Source organism: Vigna unguiculata, chromosome 3, assembly GCF_004118075.2.
Source record: "Vigna unguiculata cultivar IT97K-499-35 chromosome 3, ASM411807v1, whole genome shotgun sequence".
In the NCBI taxonomy this organism is placed as follows: Eukaryota; Viridiplantae; Streptophyta; class Magnoliopsida; order Fabales; family Fabaceae; genus Vigna; species Vigna unguiculata.
Window position 1 is genome coordinate 18,989,202 of NC_040281.1, and position 24,837 is coordinate 19,014,038.

The 24,837-nt window shown below is 31.6% G+C and overlaps 1 protein-coding gene across 1 annotated transcript; it reads right to left on the reverse strand.

The window, feature by feature from the left end:
• Window positions 1–570: 570 nt before the first annotated feature.
• On the reverse strand, window positions 571–24,283 carry LOC114177467 (MADS-box protein FLOWERING LOCUS C-like). Its single transcript, XM_028062834.1, has 7 exons — window positions 24,025–24,283; window positions 6,376–6,436; window positions 5,844–5,905; window positions 5,674–5,773; window positions 1,294–1,335; window positions 1,019–1,060; window positions 571–896 (listed from the first exon to the last, which is right to left on the reverse strand). Exons 1-7 carry the CDS (start codon window positions 24,207–24,209, stop codon window positions 780–782), a joined length of 609 nt encoding a protein of 202 aa, XP_027918635.1. The 5' UTR covers window positions 24,210–24,283; the 3' UTR covers window positions 571–779.
• Window positions 24,284–24,837: the final 554 nt, after the last annotated feature.

Genomic DNA, 24,837 nt, shown 5'->3' on the forward strand with positions numbered 1-24,837 from the left:
AAAACAACAATGAAAAATTTTTACATAAAAAGGAACAATGGTTTTGTTTGGAGGAATGGAGGTAAATGAATGTGAATTTTTCCCACCACACGCGTTTGACGGTTTTACTTTTCCTCTACCAGACTGGACAACTAAAATATACATTGAGAAAAGAATTTAAAATAAAAAACATACTGCCACGTTAGGTAGTAAAAAAAAGTGGTAAAAAATAATAGTCATCAAATCGTTTTCCTTTTAATATTTCAATTTTATAATCTAAATACTATTTTTTGTTTAGATCGTGATAATCTAATTTTTTTAGAAAATATAAATTTTAAATTGTATAATTCAAAAGTTAAAATTTATTTTTAAATTATATAATCTAAAGTTAAAAGTAATTTTCAAATTGTAAAACCTATTTTTTTTAAAAAATTTGACATAATTCGAAAATTATTTTTATCTTAAATAGATTTAGCCTATTCATTTAACTTGACATGGCCAAACGGTTACAAATATACTTCCTCCATTTATAGCTTCAAGTTGGAGATGATTGCATATGTAGCTTTAGAAGAAAATATATTATTACCTTCCCTGGTCGTTATAGCGAAAAGAGGCTCAGCTTTCAGAAAATATGCCTTAAAAGTAATGATTGATAGTATTTAGTATGCCACTTATGAATTGATAAGGCATAAACTATAGTAGCTAAATTTCTGAACCAAACTTCCTCCATGTTTCAACCCAATATAAATAAGAGAAGAATATATTTATTTATTTATTTAATTTAGGAGGTGCAGTTATTCTCATGGATTGAGTGCAAGTTGGCTCCAGAGTTGTGCTGCCTCCATATCTGTTTTATCACAGTCTATAGTCAGTGTCACCATGTTGCTTACACAGTTAGCATTTTCCATTGCCTTAATCTGCAGCAGATGAAAAAACTATTATTCTATAAAAACCTGTAAAGTGTAATTACCTCAATTTTATTTTTTAAAATTGAGTCAAACATAATTATGCTCTAAAATGTTTCTATATTACATTTTACCTGTTTATGCAAATGCTCGTTTTCTTTTCTCAGTGTATGTTCCTGTTTGGAGCAACAAAACATGTAAAGAAACGAAAAGATTAACAAACCATAATTGAACTTTGATCTACTGTTTATGAGACTCCATTTTGACATTTGGACAAAAAAAAAACAGAACAATTGTGTAATTGCATATGAGTGCGAAACGGTTCTTCACATCATATGTTCATTTTTTAATAAACCTTAATTGTCATATTCAATACGAGGAACTGGAATTACTCTCAACAATTGCATACCCTTTTCTTAAGATTATCTACGGATTCCATCATCAATCGCATCTGCATAAAAATCTTGAGTTAGACAACTCTGTCTCAAATATAAAACGGTGGAGATAACGAGAATAACTGCACCCTAAAATGCAATTTTAAAACTTCTTATCCTGGCTACAACTGCCATAATTTACAAGGCTTGGTAAAATTTTCACCACAGATACTTCAATAGTGTAAGAGAGAATGTCTTTTCTAAAATAGACCTTTATTTAGTTAACAGAAAAAAAGAACTTGGCAAACAGTTAAACTCACAAATAAAGCTTGCAACAGAGTGGGGATACTAGTTAGGTATATATCGTTACAAAGTTGTTCAATATGAATCTCTTACACAAACATACAACACCATCACTAGAATTGAAAGGATCTTCATACTATAAATATTTCACCCCGAAAATAATGTTTTTGGGTGACTTGAATAGAGAAAAAAAAAATAATCAATCAAGAATTACCTGAATTTATTTTGATATTCATATCAAACACGACACTCCACCAGAAGCCTTTTGTCCTTGAAGTAAAGCTAAACAATAATATACCTTATTTTGTTAAAAGAAACAGTTTTTTCTAAAAACAATGTCTAAAATCTGTTTAGGGAAATTAAGCTAAAGTGCAACCAAAATTCGCCTAGAAAACTTGTGCTTAGCCCCTGCAGTATTTTGGTTTAACTTTCATTTAATTATGAAGAACGCATAACAATAGTTGAAAACTTGACCATGGATTCTAAAAGGATTTGGTACCTTACAAGAAATATACTCACCTCAAAAGCTTAAACTGTGGGTTAGATCGGTTGACCTAAACAGAGAAGGTCGAAACCATATTATTCTCAAAAAGTGCACAAGGCCTGACCCAAAATCATTAAATTAGAAAAATGTAAGCTAATGATGTTTGTCCCAGGTTATCTTTAGAGAACACTTCAATTTTTCAAAATAAATGTAAAAGATGGACTCACTAAGAGGTAAATTTTAGAATATAGTGTTGGGTCTTTCGACAAAGGATCACAGGGAAAATACAACACCAATGAGACATGAGTTCAATTCACATATAAGAAATTGATACTACCTTCAACCCAAAACTTTAAGGTGATGGGTTTATGGATCTTCATCCTTATATGGTGCTCAACTTTCTCATTTTTACTCAATGTTGGACTTAGACTCACACTTGGATTCCCAACACCTAACTCACACTTGGATTCCCAACCCGTGTGAATCCCTTAACATTGGTACTTCCCCCTCGAGTGAAAGCATTTTAAGTCACGAGTATCCCTTATTTGTATTGTCGTTCATCTAAATGGAACACGCTTACTTGACCTACGATCAGGAAAACTTTTGATACAGTGATGTGAACCCCATTTACACAAGGGTTGACATATGATCTTTAGGGTTAGAACCTTGTAGGAAACTTGGAAAATTTGTGAAATGATAAATAGGAAAGTAGCTGAAATTTCAGTTTGAACAATAATTTAGGATCAACGATATATCATGTTGTAAACCTCCAATTGAGATGATTCCAAAACGACATGAAAGTTCACATTCTGAACTTTAGTTTAGGCTTAAAAATCACCAATTTTGGACGAGTAGAACGAGAGTTATGGCCACGAGATAAATCTGGGCAAAATTGGGGTTTTTTCTGAAAAATTTGGTGAAGAAGAAAGAATAAGAGGTGAATATGAAAGGTGGAAGGAAATAATCACTCTTCCAAAAGGGCAACACACAAAGGATGGAAAAGTCCTTTGATACAACAAAGGGTTCTTGAATCACTCAAGAACTTAGGAGAATCATTCTCACTAAGATAGAAAAGAGATGAACTCCAATATTTCTGAACAAAACTCAATCTGTTTTCTTTGATAAAAATGGTTCAGCTTATATAGAGACTTTAACCATCAGAATTACAAAAGACTCATTTTGTGCAATTACCTCCCACTTAATCTAATAATGATCCTACTACTTAATGGCTGATTGTAACTGAAATTGTGATAACCCAAAAGTCACCTAAAGATGAATTCTAATATTTATGAATAAAACTCAACATGTCTTCGTTGACAAAAAATGTTCAGCTTATATATAGACTTTAACCATCAGAATTACAAAAGACCTATTGTATGCAATTACCTCCCACTTAATCTAATAATAATCTCACTACTTAATAGTTGATTATAACTGAAATTGTGGCAACCCAAAAGCATTTAGCTATGCATCCTCTTGGTCTCCCACAAGCTGATACTAAGTCGACAATTTGACCATTATTACAACTTGAAATAAAACCAAACTAAAACCCATTAATTGATTAACCCAAAACATAATGTGGTCATCTATTTTTACAAATGATTGGGCCATTATTTAAACAAACTAATTACTTAGAAACTGCAACAAAGTAGTGTGTTCGTCCTCCTCCTCCATTTGAGCCATGATGCAGTTCACATCATACAAGGACTCGTCTAAGTCGGTTACCACACGAACCTTCGGCTCTGATATCACTGTTGAGTTTTTTTAGAGAGGATCACTAGAAAGATACAACACCAATGAGACATGAGTTCAACCCACGCATCAGGGATTAACACCACCTTTAACCCAAAATCTTATGGCGATGAGTTTATGATCATAGTGTTACAAATTTTTGTAGTTCTCGAATGGAGGTATTTTAATTCATTTGCAAAGTGGTACACAATTTGAGGTGGGTTACAATTCTTATAATTTACCTTGGAAAGTGAGACACTTTTGAGATGGCTTCGTGAAGGTAAATAGGTAGGTTTAACTATGGTAATTATTTGTCACTTTCATCTAAAGGACACTATTATTTTGACAACCAAAACATTTTACACACTTTACGTCTACTATTTTATCCTTCGATCTCTCTCTTTCTTTACAAATACAAAAGTTAATATTTTAATGACCAAAATACCCCTAAAAGTGGATTGTCAATAGGTGCAAGTGGGTGATTCCATTAGTGTGTATTTTTTCCCAATCAAACCAGAGTTATCACTTGAAACACATTAGTTTAAGATCATGTTTGATGGAAATAAATTTTATATGCTTTGACCAGTACCACTTAAGACACTTTTGGGTCAAGAAGGTTGTCATCAAAAGTGATATTAAAGTCACAATTACAATCAAGGGATGAAAAGGAGCATTTTGGCATGCTGACTAGAATCAACATTGTGTGGTGTTTTTTGAAGAGAGGTTAGTGTTGTAATTTTTCTTATGTGTAATGACTTTGTTCATACATGTGTGGTACTTTAAGTCTTGGTCAACCTTACAAAACTCATGACTCCATGTTGAGAAATGGACTTTAAGTCTTAGCCAACCTTACAAAACCGAGATATATAAGGTGAGATTTATACCTACTTACTATATATAGTAGATGTGGGATCTCCAACAATTTCTCATTTATTATAGATGTGTTTTAGTTTCAAAATAATTAATGCAAAAAATATTATACACTACAAGAAAATGTTTTATTAGTAACCAATTTTAGTGACAAAATTTGTTAGTTACTATAGTAACCAATTTAGTTACCAATTTACAAAATAAAAAATTATTGGTTACTAAAATAGTCACTATTATGAATGAAAAATTTGGTTTCTAAAATTTAGCTACCTTAATTTTGGCTACCAAAGAAAATTGGTCACTAAGAATTAGTACTTGAGTTTTGGCTACCAAAATGAATTAGTTTCTAAATTATTCTCTAAATAATTAGTGACCAATTTAGTGATCAATTAATAATTTTTAATTTTATAAATTGATATCTAAATTTGTCACTATAGTGATTAACAACTTTTGGTCACTAAAATTAATTGCTAATAAAATATTTTTGTTGTTGTGATAAGAGTGTTATAACAAGAAACGAGTATCCGTTCTTAAAATTAACGTTCAAAAAATCTCAATTGAATGTTGGGATTAAAGTTTAGAAAAGAAACAAAAGTTTATCAAGCAAAAATACTTTTGAAAATAATAAACATATCAAAAAATTTAATTTACCCTCCAAATTAAATTTGGAGCATCCCAAACAACAACCAAAAACATAGCCTAAGTTATCATGTAGAGTTCAAGAAAGGTTTCACGTCTTCCGACTGTTCTTAAAAGTATTGGCAAAAATAAAGTAGTTTCTTGCGAATTATGACCAATTCTACATCGAGTAAATTACTGTACAAGACTTTTCATTGAGGAATGATTCAAATGATGCTTGCTACCTAAAGTGACTTCATCATTTTAAGAAACCCATAGCATAAAGAATGTATACTAGCATCAAATTCCTAGAATAATAACTTTTTATTTAATTTATTTTTTTGTGAAAGATAAAATGGTGTTAATACACTTAATGAATTGAAGTTGTTTCTCAGAATAGAGTGTAAACCTTTGCTGATCTGATTTGTGAAAGAGCAGTATGAATGAATTTCTCTAGTTCCATAAGGTTAGTCAGACAAAGATGTTCAAGTTCAGAAACACCATATCGCCTGCAATCAAATTTAGATCAGTGATTCGTTCATACCTTAAACTTGCAGGAAGACAAAGGCAAATCATCACCTTTTCACCATTTCAGAAAACGTTGCATCATACAAAATCTCTGCAATTTTAATGTGGCGTTCCTGCGACCAAATGATAGTAATAATAATAATAATGATTACAAAGTCACATTTCTTTTCCACGCATCACTTCTACATTTTGCATTTGCTTCAAATAATTCCATAAAAGGCTGAAACAAAAATATTTGTGCATCACGTTCGTTTGATCAGCCACATTTTAGACTTGTAGAACTTAAAATATAAGTTTGGCTTAGCTAAGTAAAATAAAGCATATATTTTCATTTAGAAAGAAAGAGGAAAGGAAAAAAAAAACACATAGAACTTTACCATTAATGTAGTAACATTAAGAAATATATCATATCATCCCAACATTTCATATTCAAATTTCACCTATTCAACTCACGAGACATTTTGGTTCATATATGTCTATTGTTATAACCTTCTAGATGTTCTTATTGCAGCTATGTCTTGGATTTTTATTTTGTCTTGTATATAAAGAGTAATACATTTGGCATACATGACAAGCTTTATACCTTTGAGTCAACACCACTCACTCCTTTGTAATGCCAATATCGTTGCAGGACCTCGTCCAAACTGAGTCAAACATTAAATTCATCGAACTTTAGTTTTAATAATGAAATTTAAATAGAAAAATTCATGATGATAGAAATTGGTTCAAGAAGATTAACAATATTTGAAATTCTAATATTATAATTTATATGGACTTTCTTATTTTTTATTGTTACAGTTTCCATATGTTATTATGGCTATACCACCTGACTTTATTTTTTATCTCCACTTTTGTGGCCAAGTACCAAAGATTTTTAAACTCTTTTATACTTTGCATTTATGTCTTTCTTGTTGACTATTCTCTAACTACTTGAGTTTTCCAACCAACAGCTTTCCACTAACACAAAATACATAATTAACGTCTACGATTTTACGTCTAATGCAGAGGAATCAGACATTAAAAATGATCGGTTGCAAACTTGTAAATAAGTGATCAAATTTTTACGTTTTGCGCCCTAGGATCAGATGTAAATATCGCAGTTTACGTCTAATTGCATAAGGTCACACGTAAATTTATATCTGACGTCATATGGTCAGACGTAAATTTACATCTGACTGGGTAAAGTCATACGTAAATTTACATCTGATTGGTGACGTCAAACGTAAATTTACGTCTGATTGGTGACGTCAGACGTAAACGTTAAAATTTATATTTCAAATCTTCTTCTCCCGTGGCTTCGACTGCGCGAAAGGGTTAATTTGTTTTGGTTTTCGTGGTGCGCACAAGGGAGGAAATTATCAAGCAATTTCAAAGGTTTGTTTTTTCTTTGATTCCATTTTTGTGTGCCTCCATTCACATGGTTCTCCATTTTTGTTTCCTGAAACGTTGAAACCCTCCCATTTTGTGCAAGGGTAGTGAATAGTAGTGCTATGTGCAACTGCAACGGCGATGCGACGGAAGGTCTCCTTCCAAGAGGAGCGACGACGAAAGTATTTTCACCCAACTATAGTGACGACACGAACAACAATGGTGTTTCTCCATACCAAAAGCTTGGTTTTTGCATTTTTCTTCTGTGTTTTCTCTCATAAAGATTGGTTTATGTTAGATGTGTTATGTTTTTGTGTAATTTTACATTATCATATGAAGAAGAAGGAGAGAAAAAAGAAGAAAAGAAAAAGGAGAAAAAGAAAGAAGCAAAGGAGGAGGAGATGAACAAATTTGATGCAGATCTGAAAAAAATTAAAATTTTTTTATGTTTGTTACTTTTGTAACAGACGTAAATTTACGTCTGTCATAAATGCAACAGATGTAAATTTACGTCTCTCGATATAATGTCTAACCTACCACAGACGTAAAACGCCAAAAATAGCATACGTAAAAAGCCTTTTTTATGTTAGTGTTCTTAGCTATGGTTGACATGTACATTATCAACAACACACTCAATTATAAATTCTTGAAAATTAAAGCATTTCAAACAAGTTAAGCATTCCATACTGAAGTATATGGTGAGTAGACCTCGTGAAAAATAGGTTCATTTTCTTAAAACATTTATGATCATTAGAATAATTGATTTCGATATATATGAAATTTGCAAGTATGGAAATTCTACTACAATCTTATTAGAAGTGAACTTTAAGTCTAACTTAACCCTACAAAATCGGCTTGTAAGATGAGATTTGCACCCCACTTATATATATTATGAAATTGTCTTATCTCTAATCGATGTATGACTTCCAACACCCTTTTCACGCCGAGTTATATACATTTCGTGCGTGAGACTAGAAATGGGTGGTCTGATAGCGGCCTGATAGCGGGTGGAACAATATGTTCAAGAATCTCGCTAGGATAGGTTTTAACCAGGCTTTGATACCATATTAATGAAGTAGAATTTAAGTCTAACTCAACCCCACAAAATCGACTTATAAGGTGAGTTTTGCACCCCACTTATATACTATGAAATCGCCTTATCTTTAGTCGATATGGACTTCTAACAAATCTCATTGCCTTACCTCATGTGGTGATCTCCGTCGAGATCCTAACTACACTCTAGACGTCGTTGCCACTGGAGCATTGGTATATCGTCAACCAATGTGATGCCTGCAATGCCCATTGCAACACCTATGTCTGCAAGCTTCAAAGATAGGTGCATCTGTCACAAAGACACAATTAAGACTTCAACGCTCCGTTCAGTCATGCCTTTCACCAAACACTGGCAAGAACAATATCGCAATGGAGCTTTCCTCCTTGTACTAGATTTTGTTCTTGTCGTTGTCGTTATAATCTCTAACGACAATGTCGAAACTATGGCGAGAAGGATGATGAAGTAAGGTTAACTCCGAAGGCGTAAGCAAAAAGAACTTCCCAAAACATCATAATGACTCCAAAATAATTTGCAACGTACCAATTTTTTCTTCTTTCTTCTCAATCTTTATATATAGATGATCTTTTAAAGAAGAAATGTTGATGATGATAATGACCATGAGAACAATAGCAAATCTACTGTAATCCTTAGCAATCCTCAAGCCATAGTTTGTGAGCAAGAACAATTTTATGTTCATTAACAATCTAAAAGAGTATTCTTGATCTTATATTCAATTTAGGAAATTAACTCTGTTTTAATGAGCGAACCTTGTGGTAATTTAGATTAAGCTTTTTTTGTTTATCATATTCTCTTAGTTAGGAGTGATCAAGTGTTCAAAGAATTCTTAATGTTTGCCAATGAGTGGTTGTATGTTAAAAAAACACTTAATGTTTAGCTAGGAGTTGTTGGACATTCAAAGAGTACTCGATGTTCAGTCAAAGTGGTTAGGTCCAAGGAATACTCAATGTTTAAGCAAGAGTGTTTGGAGTGTAAATATTACTCAATGTTTAGCTAATAGTGGTTGTAGTCCAATGAATATTGACCTTATACCTTAAAGTAATAGATATTCGATACTCGACGTTAGGTGAACCTTAGACTAGGGGCATGGGTTGAGAGTTAGAAAGCAACATTAGGCTACCCCTTAGGTTTGTTAGACGCATGGTCTGCTAGACGCCTAGCTCTAGCAAGAGCATTAGACGCTCACAAGGGAGTTAGATGCCAAGGTGAGTGATTGGTGCTCTAGCTCTATAAGAGGGAAGCATGTGCTAAGTGAGGTTTTACGCCTCGAGAAGTTGCATGGGCTTAGGGTGCTAAGTCCCATTTGAATGTTGAGGTTGAGTGTTCATAACCCTGGGAGGACACGTGGAGGAACAAGATAGGAGATTTGGTTGGGGACATAAGAATTGCAATTTTGATACGTTGCCACAGAGACAATGTCAGGCACAAACTTACACTATGGTATGAAGTAGGTTTCTGCTAGGACAAAGGAGCAAACACATTGCAATTGCAAACTTTCTCATTTAGAAAGCTAGAGGTCGAGCCACATTAGGTCAAATATAAGGTGTCATGTCTCCATTTTCTCTTCACTCATCCCCTCATCTTGTCTTTTCAAGTTCTAAGAGTTCTTGTGAGAAGATAGAGCACAAGTAGCTTCTAAGGAAGAGTAAGCAACCATTAGCTACCTAGTGTCATTAGGAGAACCTGTTTAGGTAAGGGAAGCTAACCTTATTCTCTTGTTTATGTTTATGTGCATGTTGTAATGGTGGTTGTATGTCTTAAAAGGTGAACTTCGTGGTGTTTTATATTTTCATTTGTATTATGATGAATGAAATGATGAATATTGATGGTGTTATTGATAAGTCTATGACTTCTCATGAGATATTGGAAAACCTTTGATTAGTCCATCTTCAAGCTATGAAGCCATGCACATTAAAGGAGGGAATCAATAAAGGTTGAAGTCGTAGAAGCAAAAAGTAATGGAAAGGAGAAGGCTTAGTTATGGTGAAGGAATGAAGCTCTCATATGAGATTAGGCCAACAATCAAGGAAGAAGGCTAGATGAAGCCACTAAGGGGAATTCTAGCCTAGGTTGATTCACAAAAAGAGACTAGTCTGTTGTCATCTCAACATCATAACTCTACTATATTCATGAATGATTTTACATGACCTAAGGTGTTCTATTTATAGGATAAAAGAGAGCTAGGTGTCTCCAAAAAATGGGAGGAAAAAGTGATCTAGAATGTTGTATTTGGAGCCAAAATGAGTGAATGCACAAAGTGTGACTTGCCACCTAAGCAAGTCACATGCTTCTGGCCTTGGTGCATAAGGAGAAGCTTGATCTCTAAGATTACTGCAAATTTAGGGTAAAAACACTAATTCTTATGCGTCCCACTCCTAGGCCCAATCTAAAGCCCATCTCTTCTTGGTCTAAAACACTTCTTAGGCCTACAAACCCATCTTGACCCAATTACATGGCTCAAAGAAAATTCTATACTACTGGGCTCGGAATACAAAGCCCAAAATTAAACCTTAGTCTAATATTTAGAAATTATAGAGTCCTAAGTTAGGTCTTCACATCCTTTTTAGCCCAGATGAACTTTAACTTGGGTCTGTCATGCTCAAAGAAAGCTCAATCTTCTTGTATCCTCCTAGCCATAAATTTGGTTGTAGGTTGCTTGGTTAGAGGTATGTCATCAACGTTCCTAGTAGGGGGCCTCTAGCCCATCATCTTTGTCTTTGTTTCATTTCTTTATGTTGACTTTTCTTTTGTTGACTTGAGTTGAGTTGACCTTGTTGACTTACTTGAGTTGACTTGTTGACCCTTTTGTTTTGTTGTTTTTTGTAGGACAAGCTAGGATCACCTTGGAGGAGGATAACACTACTTGGAGTAGAGAATAGGCTTGTACTTGGGACTGCACACCATAAGTGCATATTGAAGAGCTTGGAAGCAAGGTTGGCCTTCTATTCTAGAAGGACAATGTTGCACCATTTGTAGGCTTGGTGACCACGTTAGGTCACCCTCCATACCAAGATGCCACCTTTAGTTGACTTAGCTTCTAGAACATGTTTTTGTGTTTTTTCCATATTGCCTTTAGCTTTGTGGCTTTTCAAGGAGTTCCCCCTACATCACTTATAAAAGGAGTTCTTTTATACTTGTAAAAGGGTTAATATTTGGAGTTATATACATTATATATGACCATTTTTATGATAGCTCTTCTCGAGGGTATCTTCTCCCCAATCTTGAGCTTGGAGATCAAGTGGCGTGCCTCACCATAACCTCCATCTTTTCCCCAATCTTGAGCTTGAAGATCAAGTGGTGTGCCTCACCATAACCTTCATCCCTCTTCTAGACTTCCTTCATTTTACTTAATATTTTCTTCTATTTTGGTTATCATGATGCATTCTATGTCCGATTTACATGTTTCCATTTCCATTCTTGTTTATATATATATATATATATATATATATATATATATATATATATATATATATATATATATTTTGCACACATGTTTCTTTTAATAGGTAAATTTTGAATATAGGAGAAAAGAACAAAATCAAATGATACCAAACCAAGTTCTCTCTGAATCGAGCAAGAGAAAGAACTAACATATTCAACGACAAAAATTCAAAAACTTGAAGAATTATATCGAAGAATTAAGTTAAAGAGCTAACCAATGAGTTGGAGAAATTAGAGAGGAAAGAATGAGTTAATCAGTGAGCCGAAGACGGAAAAATAAAACTAAAAATCATGAATCTTTTTAATGGTAAAATTCAAACAACAAAATACTTAAAACAAAATTTAAAAACAAATTGAGCACTCAATAAAATGATACGTTGAAAATACTCAAATTTTTGAAGTACTTAAAATTAAATTAAGCCAATATATAAGTTAATATGTTAATGCGAAAAAATATAATTATGAACATTGATGTTTGAAATTGACATTCTTTTTATGAAGTTATGATAGATTCATATAAGAGAGAAATAGGCTCAAGAACTAAAAGATTCAAGACTTAGCTTTCATGAAGTACAAATTAAACAAACTTTGGACGGTTGTTGTGTGTTTCATAATGTAAGTGGGCTTAGTAGGAAAATTCAAGATGTAGTAGTGTTTTATGAATTGGCTCTCAAAGTTTTACAATTGGCTCTCAAAGTTGAAACACAACTAAGAAAAAAAAATGAGGCCAAGAGGAGTAGCTCATACGATGACTACTACAATAATAGTTGGAAAGGAAATGAAAAAAAAAAAAAACATGATAAGCTTCCTTCCAAGAACTCCCACGACCCACCTACTAAGACCAAATTGCCTAGGGCCTCTCAAAACACTCCTAATTCTTCTCAAGTTTCAAGGTTAGGTTCCATAAAATGTTTTAAATTCTTAAGGTATGGAGACATAGCTTTAAATTCTCCTACCAAAATAACTATGACCATAAACCCTAAAGGAGATGTAAAGTGAACATTCTTCTCTCCCTTGCCCTAATAGTTCTTCCTCCCACACTTCTTCTTTCTCTTCAAGTGAGGACGAAATTAAACCAAGTGAAGGAGACTTGTTAGTGATAAGGCACATGCTAGGACAAGTTCCCAAAGAGTTTAAGTACTCTCAAAGAGAAAACATTTTCCATACAAGGTACCTTATCAATAACAAGTTATGTTTCATCATAATAGATGGTGGCGGTTGTATGAATGTAGCTAGCACAAGGGTGGTGCTTAAGCTTGGCTTAAAAACCATTTCTCATGCCAAGCCATATAATATCATGGCTTAGTGAGGAAGGTAAAATAAAAGTCTCAAAATAAGTCCTCATCAACTTCTTAATAGGAACTTGTAAAGATGAGGTATTATGTGATGTTATGCATATGGAAGCTACACACATTTTGTCAGGGAGGCTATGGCAATTTGATAAACACATTTTTCATAATGGCTAGTCTAACAAATTTACCTTCCTCTTCCAATGCAAAAATATCACACTCTTACCTCTCATCCCTAAAGAATTCAATAAGGACCAAAAACACATGCACACCAAAAAGAATGCGAAATGGCACAAGTGACACATAGGCAAGGCAAACGGGCCAAGGAGAAAGGCATCATGATTAGGGTTGTCAAACTGGGTTAAAACCCATGAGCCAACATGGTCTACCATAGGTTCGAGTCGAGTTGGGTTAAGAAAAAATTGCAAATTTCAGTACGAGCAAGAAATTGACCTAGCCCACTAAGGACCTAGGTTGAACCCGTGACGAGTCAAGTTGGCTTACCAACCTGTAAATGAAAAAGAAAACACTCACTAATTGGATTTGGATGCTTCTTCGTACAACCTTACCTTTTCACTTCATGCACCTAACACCATCATGGTTATATAGTAAATTCAAGTCAAGTTATTAAGTCTTTTTTTTTTCGCATGTGTTTTGTAATGTTCAGGTTGATGTAGTTGTTACAACTACATGTGGCATTGAAGAAGAACTTATAAAGTGCTTTCCACCGACATTTATAGGAGATTTCTCTCTACTTGGGGTGTATATTATTTGTAATTGGAAATGCACAAACATTTGAAATAAAACTACTTATGTATAATGTGCAAAATTGTAATTTATTCCTTTTGGGATTGAAGATAAAAATTGATTTTTTGTTAATTAAATGAGCCAACCTGTTTAACCTACTAACCTGTGGTGAGTTGGGTTCAAATTTTTTGGACTCGCTGATAAATGAGCCAATTGGATTGGCTCACTAAGTGGTTATAAACAACATAACCATAAAGTATAGACATCTCATTTCTAGGTTAGATGACTTGCTTGATGAGCTATAAGGTGCCACCATATTTTTCAAGATAGACTTGAAAATTGGACACAATCAAATTAGAATCAAAGAGGGAGATGAATGAAAAACTGCCTTCAAGACTAAGTTTGGACTGTATGAGTGGTTAGTCATGCCTTTTGACTTGACCAATGCACCTAGTACCTTTATAAGTGTTGATTGAATGTTGATTTGATAACTGAATATTGATTGAATTAGATGATATTTAATTTTTATAGCTAATTTGGTTAATAAATTGAATCGATTAATTGTTTAAATATGGATATGAATCTTTAGAGAACTGTAATAAAAGGATTGTTTGGTTCTTAATTATGTAAATTGATTTGTTTTATGTTTTAGTGATAGTTTATATTTCTCTAAATTTACATCGAAATATGCAAAAAGTGGTGCATTTAAACATTTTAAAAGACTTGTTAATGTATTGAGAAATGAAAAAGGCTGCAATATTATCACTATTATAAGTTATCATGGGTTGACTTTCAAAATGATGAGTTAAATATTTTTATGAGAAATACGAAATTAGGCATAATTTATTTTTGGACTTGGAACATTATAAAAAAATGGTGTTGTTGTGAAAGAAAGAATAAATCATTGGAAGAACTTCTTAGAACCATGTTGAATGAACCTAATCTACCGACATATATTTGAGTTCATGTAATGAAAATATTGTTAGTCAATCCAAATATTGTCAAGATCTCCTAAGAAAATAGGGCACGCAAAGTTGCAAAGAGGCACACATATGCCCACCAACGACCATATTGATAATGATGAAAAAGGTAAGCCTTTGAACTCCACCAAGTATAAAGGTCTAATTGGCCCTTTGTCATATTTGACTGCTATCATACTAGATATAATATTTAGAGTGTAATGTATGCTATATTTGAGTCTCGTCCAAAGGAATAACATATTTCTATTACAAAAATAATTTAAAAATATCTCAAAGGAACTATGAATGTTGGATTGAGGTATCCATGGTTACATTTATTATGATAAAAAATTTTGGATCCTTGTATGAATGAGTTAACATTTTCATAACAATAGTATCAACGCTTTGCAACGAATCCTATGTCTCGAGTTTGAACATCTTTGAGGCTTTTACTCCTATGAGAGTTCAAATTCTCTACTGATTTTTTTGATGTTGTCCTCTGCTGAACATTAAAAATACATTGTGTTGGTATTTTAAATATCTTTTTAATATATTTTAAAACGTCAAAATTAGTGGTAATCAGTGTATTATAAAGGCACAATAGAGAAACAACAAAAAAAAAAACATCAGAAAATCCAAATTCCTCGTATGAAGGGAGAGTTTCAAATTCACCGTGTTAGGTATCAAACTTTAAGAGGCGTTTGATAAGGAAATTTGGATCCTCATATAAAGAGGTTAATCTTTTCGTAACATAATATGTTTGGATATTTTCATTATAACTTTGATTGATGTAAACTAGATAGAAAAAACAATTGTGGTACTTGTAATTTACTAGGAAGTAATTTAAGTTTTTTACATGCAAAAACCAATTAATGTTACGATATCTAGAATTAAGTTAATTGTAGTACAACTTAAAGTTGTCGTGCTTAAATTTTGAGGTTGAAGCAACAAAATTTTGATCATAGCTTAAAATTGGATCACATTCCTCGTAAAAGTGATAACACAAGTGCAATTTATTTCACTAAAACGCTATATAGCATTCAAGAATAAAACAAATACACGTCCTTTTTATTTATGATCATATCCGAAAAGTTGATTATGTGATTGAATTTGTTAATACAGACAATCAATCAGTAAATATTTTCATTATATCCCTTATTGTCGAAACTACCTTAGCAATCCAAATTCTAGAGTAAAAGGGTTTAATGTTGGAGACATGAAAGTTAATGAAAGGAAGAACATTTAATTTAACCAATTAAAATGTTTTTAGCTTTGTTGGATTGACATGCATAAACACTTTAACAGATAAAAATAAGTTTTTAATTGGTTAAAAGATCAAAAGTTTTATTAACCTGTTATTTAATTGATTAAAATAAATAAAGAAAACCAACTCAATTAATTTTAACCAATTAAAAATGTGTTTTTAATTAATTAAAATTATTAAAGAAAACATGGATCAAAGAATAACATATTTTGATATCATGTCTCATCCAACAAGCTCTATAGGTAGAGAGCTATAAAATTATTTAGTCCGTCTTTTTTTTATAAAGTTCAAGTAGAATTCTTTAGTCGTGGAATTCTTTTTCCTTTGTAAAATTTTATAGAGTTTAGTTTTTTTTGTTTTTTACAATGCTTGTTGGATAATAACGATTAATTATTAATTATAATAACTGATTTCCAAAAAATATTTTGAGGATTTTGTTTATTTTCAACAAATATTTTGAGGATAATAAGACTCCGTCCATGACTTCAGTCTCCATTTCTTTATTTTTTTTATAGATTCTGTTATTCAACACTATGACTGATTAAATTCTTCTTTCTTGAAATTATTATACGTAATAATCGAAAGTATATTTTAATTGTATTTATATATAGTTTTATTGTCATTCTTTTCATTGATGTTTCATATTTATGCTTATTATTTATTGTACCTTAATCAACCATAAATTAGTTGAAATTGTAAGACATTAAGAAATCTATATAAGTCCTTGACTTAAAATAAGAAAATAAATGAATCATTTGTATGGGAACAAAGAATGATATATTGATCATTTTAGTGATATAATCAATTATATTTAATATTTATTGATTATCTTGAAATTGATTTTTAAACCCTTTCACATATTTATCAATTATTTTCAACATAATTAATTATTATATGTTTAAACTTGCACTTAATGGAGAAAAAATAGATTAGATTGGTCCAGTTTTATTTTCATAATTACACTTAAATTCTATAAATTGATTTAAGTGCCCTGTTATAATAATTGAATTTGATATTACTGAATATACTCTTTCAGAAACTCCCCAAGAAGTGAAAATTTATTCGATTTCACATATTTTTGAGAAAATTCTCTATTTGAGGCAAAATTTGACAAATATAGTTTCTTTTATCTTTGACTTTAATAATTGGATATTCATCACATCAGGTAGGGGATATTCTTCCAAAACTTTTATGTTTTCTGTTACATTCAATGAAATGTATTTTGTGCATTAGGTTTATCTCTCGAAAGGTGTTCAAGCGATTCTAGTTCTTATGTTGTGTGATTAAATGTGTCACACACAAAATTGTTATATAAATTACCAAGGTAGTTCAAACAATCTCATAATTATGAGTAAATTGATATTAGATATAAGTTTAATTTGAATAATTTAAAAATTAATTATGCAATTTCCTTTTCTCTTATCCTTTTATAGTTTCTTAAATATAATTGTCTTTATATATAAAAAAAATTCAATTAGACTTGATGATTCAAAAGTCTTTTCAAAGATTTTTAAATGATAAAAAGTTCTAAATCTCAGTCTGAGAAATTTACTTCTTCTATTCAAGTAATATGGAGGTTACCAGATATGAATCGGATCAAAGTGAATACTGATAGAACTGCTCGATCGAGGTTGGTACAGTATTACTGTTTATGCTGAGGTATTAAGGAAAAGTATATTGGTAGTTTCTCTTCTAAGAGATTCAAAATTCCTTATATATTGAGATCATGGGAATTATTCATGCCATTAATTATTATTGAACTATTAGTTTTTATATGGCTTCGGATTGAACATGTTTCATCCTTAGTGTGTCAAGCCAGTTCTCTCATTTGATGGTTCATTAGATTCTTAGAGGAAGATGAAAAATATCTTTCAGAAAGAAATCATCGTGCAGATAAATTATCTAATATAGGAATGAGAATAAAATTGACTTTAAATGGTATCTTGTTGTCATATTTTGTTATTTTGGATTTTTTTTCACAATAGTATTAGCTTTCCTATATTTGGTTTTGTTTAACAGGAAGTGTTTCTTGGTTTGTCTTTACATGGGTGTGGTGTAGGCTCCATGATTTTGTGTGATGACAAATGAATAATGAATTTTTAGGTGTTAACCTAGATAAGATGTTAGACTTTATAGTGATTCCTAACATGAATTTCATTTTTCTAAAAGGAAAATATAAATTACAAGTTCACTCGTTAGAAATTTTTGCTACAAAGAAGGATACGAAAGAAGTTATACACACAACATACATGATAAATTGTCCCAAAGTTTTGTTGGTGTAGGAAGCCATTTGTAGGGTGTTGAAAACAAAAATCCTTCATGTAACAATTGACGTTACAAGCCCATAAACTATTTAAGTGTCTTCATCTAACCATTGATTAGATTTACTACAAGTAATTTTACTTGTGACTTGACTTTCCTTTCGTCGAATTTAATAATTTCCCGCTTTATGTCTTGCCTTTTGCGTTTACTTCATCTTATTTTGTAGTGTTTTTTATAAGTCAAATAACTTATATTTTATTAAATGACTAAGTGGCAGCACAAGAAATTCAAACTCAGTGAAATCTACAAAATTACAACAAAATAAATGAAAGTACAGCCTGAAAAAGCCAAATAGTGAAACCATAATATGACATAATTCCCCTAAGACCATCCTTCTATAAAAATGTCCAAACTCTATCGAGCAAATTAATAGAATAAATATGCAAACCTTTTCCCCGTTCTGTGGATTCTACAGCACAGGGCATGAAACGTAGGGCATGAAAACGTAACACCTCTACTTTCATAATTTAGAAAAATAATTTTAAAACTTGATTTTTTTTAAAGAGAATTTAAAATAATTTTAATAAAATTTTAAAAAAGTTGAAATTTATAAAAATGTATAAAAGGAAATTTGATAATTTAAAAGTACAAAATTACAATTTTCAAATTTTCAAATTTTTTCCAATTATTTATATTTATGTCTCATATTTTGTTCTTTGCTCAACTTTGATTATGGTATTGTCACTCAAGATATTGTGTACTCAACTTCAATTAGATATCATTATCTCAACCTTATTAAAGCGTTGTTAATTTGACATCATGTTTTAATTGATTTCAATTAAAATTTACTTCATATAAAAGTTTATCAAGATTATTAATGTTGATTTTTTATATACATTAAAATTGTTTCTCAATTGACATTAGTTAAACTTATTTCTCAATTGACATAGTTAAGATTTTATAATAACATCAATGATATTTTTTAATAAATGTCGATATAATTTTTTTTGTTAGTGTCAATTGAAGTTGTTATGTTGATATTATTTTCAGTCAAATGTTGATCACTTATCTTTGACTAACATGGGTTAAGGTTATTCATGTTGAATGTCATGGGATAATTTTTCAACTGACACAAGTCAAAAATCTTCTGGTCAATATTCTTCATTTAATATTATAAAATTTACTTTTCACTAATTTGAACCAATATATATTTCTTGATCAATGTTAATCAAAATTTTCTTAATAAACAATAAGAAACTTATTCTTCAACCATGACATTTGTAAGAGCTATCTATTGGTCAACAATGTTCATACAATCTTCAATCAATGATATTTTTCTTTATAATTAATTACTAAGAGATTTTTCAACCAACATAAATAGAAAAAAAGTCAACAGAAAATAACATCAACTAAATTTAACTGAAAATAAGTTCTCGACGACCCACATAGATTGACATGATCCTAAACAGTTGCCTTAACCCAATAAAAATTCAACTTGAATAGGCTAAACCTAACTCAATTTGTCTCAGTTTCATCTGGACCCAACCCGACTTGGACATTATCAGAGTTGGAGTAGACCAAACTTGAGTTGACATGGTCCTACCCTAACTCGTCTGAACATGATTTCACCTCAACTAGGTCTGACTTCCAACTCAACTCAATTTAACCTATGCCAAGGTTGACTCGACTTGACTAGTACAGACCAAGTTAACTCAACTTGAACATAATCTGTTCTTGATTGGACCAGGATCGACTTGGGCATAGCCCAACTTGGACAAACGTGAGTCGGCCCGATTCGGATGAACGTGGACACGCCATGACTCAATTGAATGTGGGTTGCTACGACTCAACTCAACTTGGATCCAGATCGACTTGGCTCCACTTTGGTCCACATGAATTCGACTCAACCTAGATTCAGGTCAACTCAGCTTAACATGGATCTAGATCAACTCACTTGACTTAAGTTCACTCCAACCTAACAAGATCAATTCAACCTTGTATGAGCCTAACTCGATTCTATCTTACTTAGGTTTGATTTTTATCTAACATTTCATAACTTAAAAATAATTTCATTTTACATAAACTGAGAAAAAGTTTTTGCAAATATAAAATGATAAAATCTTAAAGAACGTTCACTAGAAAATAACATCAATCACAATCAACTAAAAATATAAACTACAAAAAATCATTAATACCGGTAATTTTTAAATTTAAAATATTATTTAATATGTAAGTATATTTTTTAATTTAGTGATAAATGAAATACTTTATCTAATAAATACATTTAGAATTCATTAAATTTGGATTGCCTTATCAAACAAAAATATTAAAAATAAAAAAAAATTAAATAAAACCAATTTAAATTCAATGTGTCTTAAAAAAATACGAAATTTCCTGGTACAAGGTTAATTTGTATAATTTGTAGATGTTCAATAGAATAAAACTAATTAGTTGGGCTTCTACCTCTGCTCACGAAACTGATTACTAAGTTGATTAGTGGTTGCATATTTAATCAATCTTCTTTATAAAAACTTTTACATAAGGTAAAAAAAATGAGGATTACCAAAAATTAAAATTAGTTTATGTATGAACTAATTTCTAAAAATTATTTTTTATTTTTTGTAACTTGTACGTTAACTTCGAAATAAATCAATTATTTCCTTGTACTATTTATTTTCCTATTAGCTTTAATGAAAAAGTTTGTTGAAACATAATCTTAGTATCCGTACATATTTTTGCTGCAGTATACACCTTAAATATCATGCAATTGTAACGCTCATAATCAATAAAGATGATCCATATCTCTTGACAAACAAATATTCATTTTATAAGACCCACTTTTATTAAGTAATCCTAATGTTAAGGATCAAACTGTTGGGCCTAAAGGGTTGATCCATAGGATGTCAAGGTTCCTAAAGCAGTCAAGGTCCCTCAATTGTAAGTCATTTTAAAAAAAATCAGTGTCCTAACTCACCCATATTTTCTCCACATAACCTCTGCTAGGGTTTGGAAATCTATCTAAGTTCAAGTGAGCTCAACCTCCGTCTCCCGTTTAGTTCTCGAACCTAGCCTTTCTAAGTTGTTTTCGTGGTTTAATCCAATCTCCTTTGTCCCTTTTCCAGATAAGGGAAGCTAAGGTTTCACGTTATTTCTATTTTATGTTATTAATGTTTTGTGAAATATGAGAAAAGATTGGGGGGTTTTGGTATATTTTTGAGTTAGGGGTTCAAATATTCATGAAACTGTGACATTTGACGTTATTTCTCGTATTCTGATGCGTCGCACAGTCACCCAACGACTGTGTGTTTTTCTAATATGTGCAGTTTTAGTAAAATTGACTTTCCCGACTCATTAACCGTTGGATTGAGCTCAAATTTTGACAAGTGGTTAATAACATGCTATTTTATGGTTTGACCGGTTGGATCGTCGATTAGATGTCTGAAGCTTGAGAAATGTGTCATGCATTACTGCAATGATTTTGGTTTCGTGATAATAAATTTTCTTGGGAATTTTGGTGTAAGAATTATGGTTGTGAGTTGTGCTTGATTGTATGGAATTGCAAGTACTTAAACGTTGACACTCATTTATTTGGGATGAATACTATTTTGTGATATATGTATGTCTTGGTATGCATTTATAAAATATGAGATGAATGAATCTGCATGAGTGATGTGACTCATGGATTGTGAATGATGAACTTGGATAAATCTTGGCATGCGATTTCAATGAAATGGTTGGTTATATATGTGGTCATGAATTCGATATGAACAATAATGTTACATTGATGGCATAGTATTGGTATGAGGTGAAGCTCTATATCCCCGAATTGGGAAGAATGAGATGGTATAAAATTAACATGGAATATGAATGAGGATGGGTTACAAAAGGATGGTGTGAGGTGTTAAATGAATGATCAATATTATTTGTTTGTTTGGAATGTGATTGGTATGTTGTTAGTACGTAAATCCACGAGTCTCTAGGTGAGACTTCCTGGTCGTGCTTCAGTGGTCAGGACGTAATTCCATGGCCCCTGTTAGTGGGTGTCCATGGTGGTGCCCCATCTATATAACTTGGTAAGGATTCAAGTAAGGGTTGCATCCTGACACTATAAGGAGTCAGTCAGTCTCACTTAGAGCGGACTGACTCCTATGGTAAGAGTAGTAGGAGGCCTGAAACTCATCAAGGACTAACCTTGTGTATGAGGGAATTGATTTATTGTAACACTTGTAACACATAACTCGGCATAACTCGGGGGTGAGCAGCTCGGAGGTGAGCAGAGGTATCACCACAAGTGCAAGCATCCGCTGAATCCGACCAGGTTATATGTATCCGGATGAGTCTGATCTGTCTTTTACTCCTTTTGGGTTGTAGGCATTGTAGTGAGCTTTAGTATTTTCTTTTAAGTACCTCCGATAACTGTAAGGAGTGACCTTATACTCCACAGCTTGACTCTTTATTTTATCCGGTGTAAGATTTATTTTATCCGGTGTAAGATTTCATTTAATTATGTTATTATTTAGATGGGATGTTACATTTTGATAACCATATTAGTTTATACTTTTCTTAATATAAGATCTTATAACGTAATAATAATTTTTAAAATAATGATGGTAAAAGTCAACAAATTTATATGTATGATACTTTTTTAGACATAATGGCAGTGTATTAAACTGTTTACAGTGAATATATACGGTTTATTCTTTAATAATTTTATTTATATAAATCATATATATATGCACTATGTATAAAAAATATGTTATTGTCTGTCCTAAATTAATGTGTATAGTGAACCTATCACCTTTGTAATAATTCTCTTTAAATTATATTACGGGTAACTTGTAATTAGTTTTACAGTACTGATATTTTAATCCCTCGAAAGATGAAGCTAAGCGTTGTATTAGATACAAATTTGATTGCAAACGATAACTACAGCATAAGTGAAAAAGAGTCAATATATAAATATAAAATATAAAATATATTACAAGATGAATATACGATAAATTGATTTCACTACCACCGTATTAGTTTTATATCCATTGATTGTCGTTCCTACAAAAGGCTTTTGTTAAAGATTTATGATATTTAGACATTAATATTTTATTCAACAATCTTAACATTATATATATTATTATTTTCTTTTAAATTTTACTTATTAACTATTATCATCTAAATATAATATTTAATTACTAAAAACATTGTTAAACATTTGTTTAAAAAGATGTTAAAATATGAATTTCCTTCCCGAAAATTTAAAAGAGGGTGGTGATAGAAGAAAGCAATTGAATAGTTGTTTGGATATCGATTACTTGAATAACAAAACACCACTCTTTGGCACTGTTTTCGTGAGAGATATCCGTACAACCAAAAATAACCTTTTTAATATTTTTTTCTTAAGGAAAAAAAATCACTGAATACCTTAAATTTAAGCGTTTTCTTAAGTGCAAAAATTTAATAAAAGATGTATACTAGTCAGTTCCCGTGGCAGAGTAGTTATATCAAATCAAACAATAGGGCAGCAGGATGGTGCAGTCAAGATATGTGACCGCGAACTTATCCGTTCAGCAACTACTGTTTGTCCTAATCCACATCTAAGGCTTCGTTAATTCATCATTTCCATTTATAGATTTCAACCAATGAAAAGCAAGCACATCGAAAAATCAAAGTACACGAAGAGGCATAAAATGGAATTTAATGAATTTCATGTGCGACGTGAGGGATCCTAAGAAACTGGTCAAGTAAATTACTCTATATGCAATGCTGTTGTACGGAATGGAAACAAATCTTCAAGATATATGTGTACTCACTACTCTTTACAGTTCTGTGCGTTTACCTGTCACCGTTGCAGAGGTCGAAAAGCTTCCCGGTGCTGGAGAAGATGAAGAGCGCCACCTTCGCATCGCAGAGAATGGACAACTCGCGAGCTTTCTTCATCAATCCATTGCGCCTCTTCGAGAATGTTATCTGCCGAGAGCTTTTGTTCTCGATTCGCTTTATCTCCAACTTCTTCTTCCCCATTTTTCTCGCACCAAAACCCTAACTACCTTCTTTTATTTTCTCTTCTTTTATTTTCTGTTCTGATTTCTCGTTTAATATCTCCCAACTCCTATAGTTATCATCACTGTTCTGTGATGCTTTGGCACTTAGCAACAACACTCATTCCTCATCTGACACGTGTCCAAAAGCATATTATTTTACTTAATGATGTCATCTCGTTAACAAAACTAGTTTTTAACCTATAGCGTTATTGTTGAAAGCAGATTTTAACATTTAATATCTGTATCCTTTTATTGTTGAAAGCAGATTTTAACATTTAATATCTGTATCCTTTAATCCATTTTTTTATTCATTTTTAACCTATTATTTATTACTCTTAAATTATCATATTACATCACTACAAAAAATTAAAATAGATAATCTAAAAATAATGAAAGTGATAGATTAAAAGTGGGTAAAAAAAGTGGGTTAAAATATCATTATCCTTAATATTTAACTAGAATTTTGACACGTATAAACGCACAAGTTATATTTTAATGAATGAATTTTGTTTTTTTAATAAATGGAAAAAAATTAAGAAATATCAATTTAAATATGTTTATAAATGAAATATCAATTTTATCATGTTAATAAATGAATTTAATAATTC

Bases quoted from the DNA above. Each gene is read 5' to 3' on its own strand.
- LOC114177467 (XM_028062834.1), bottom strand. From the start codon at position 24,209: ATGGGGAAGAAGAAGTTGGAGATAAAGCGAATCGAGAACAAAAGCTCT. The intron at 6,437-24,024 runs GTAAACGCACAG...TGTTTGACTCAG, and splicing joins GACCTCTGCAACGGTGACAG to TTTGGACGAGGTCCTGCAAC. The intron at 5,774-5,843 runs GTGATGATTTGC...ATTTGATTGCAG, and splicing joins TTTTCTGAAATGGTGAAAAG to GCGATATGGTGTTTCTGAAC.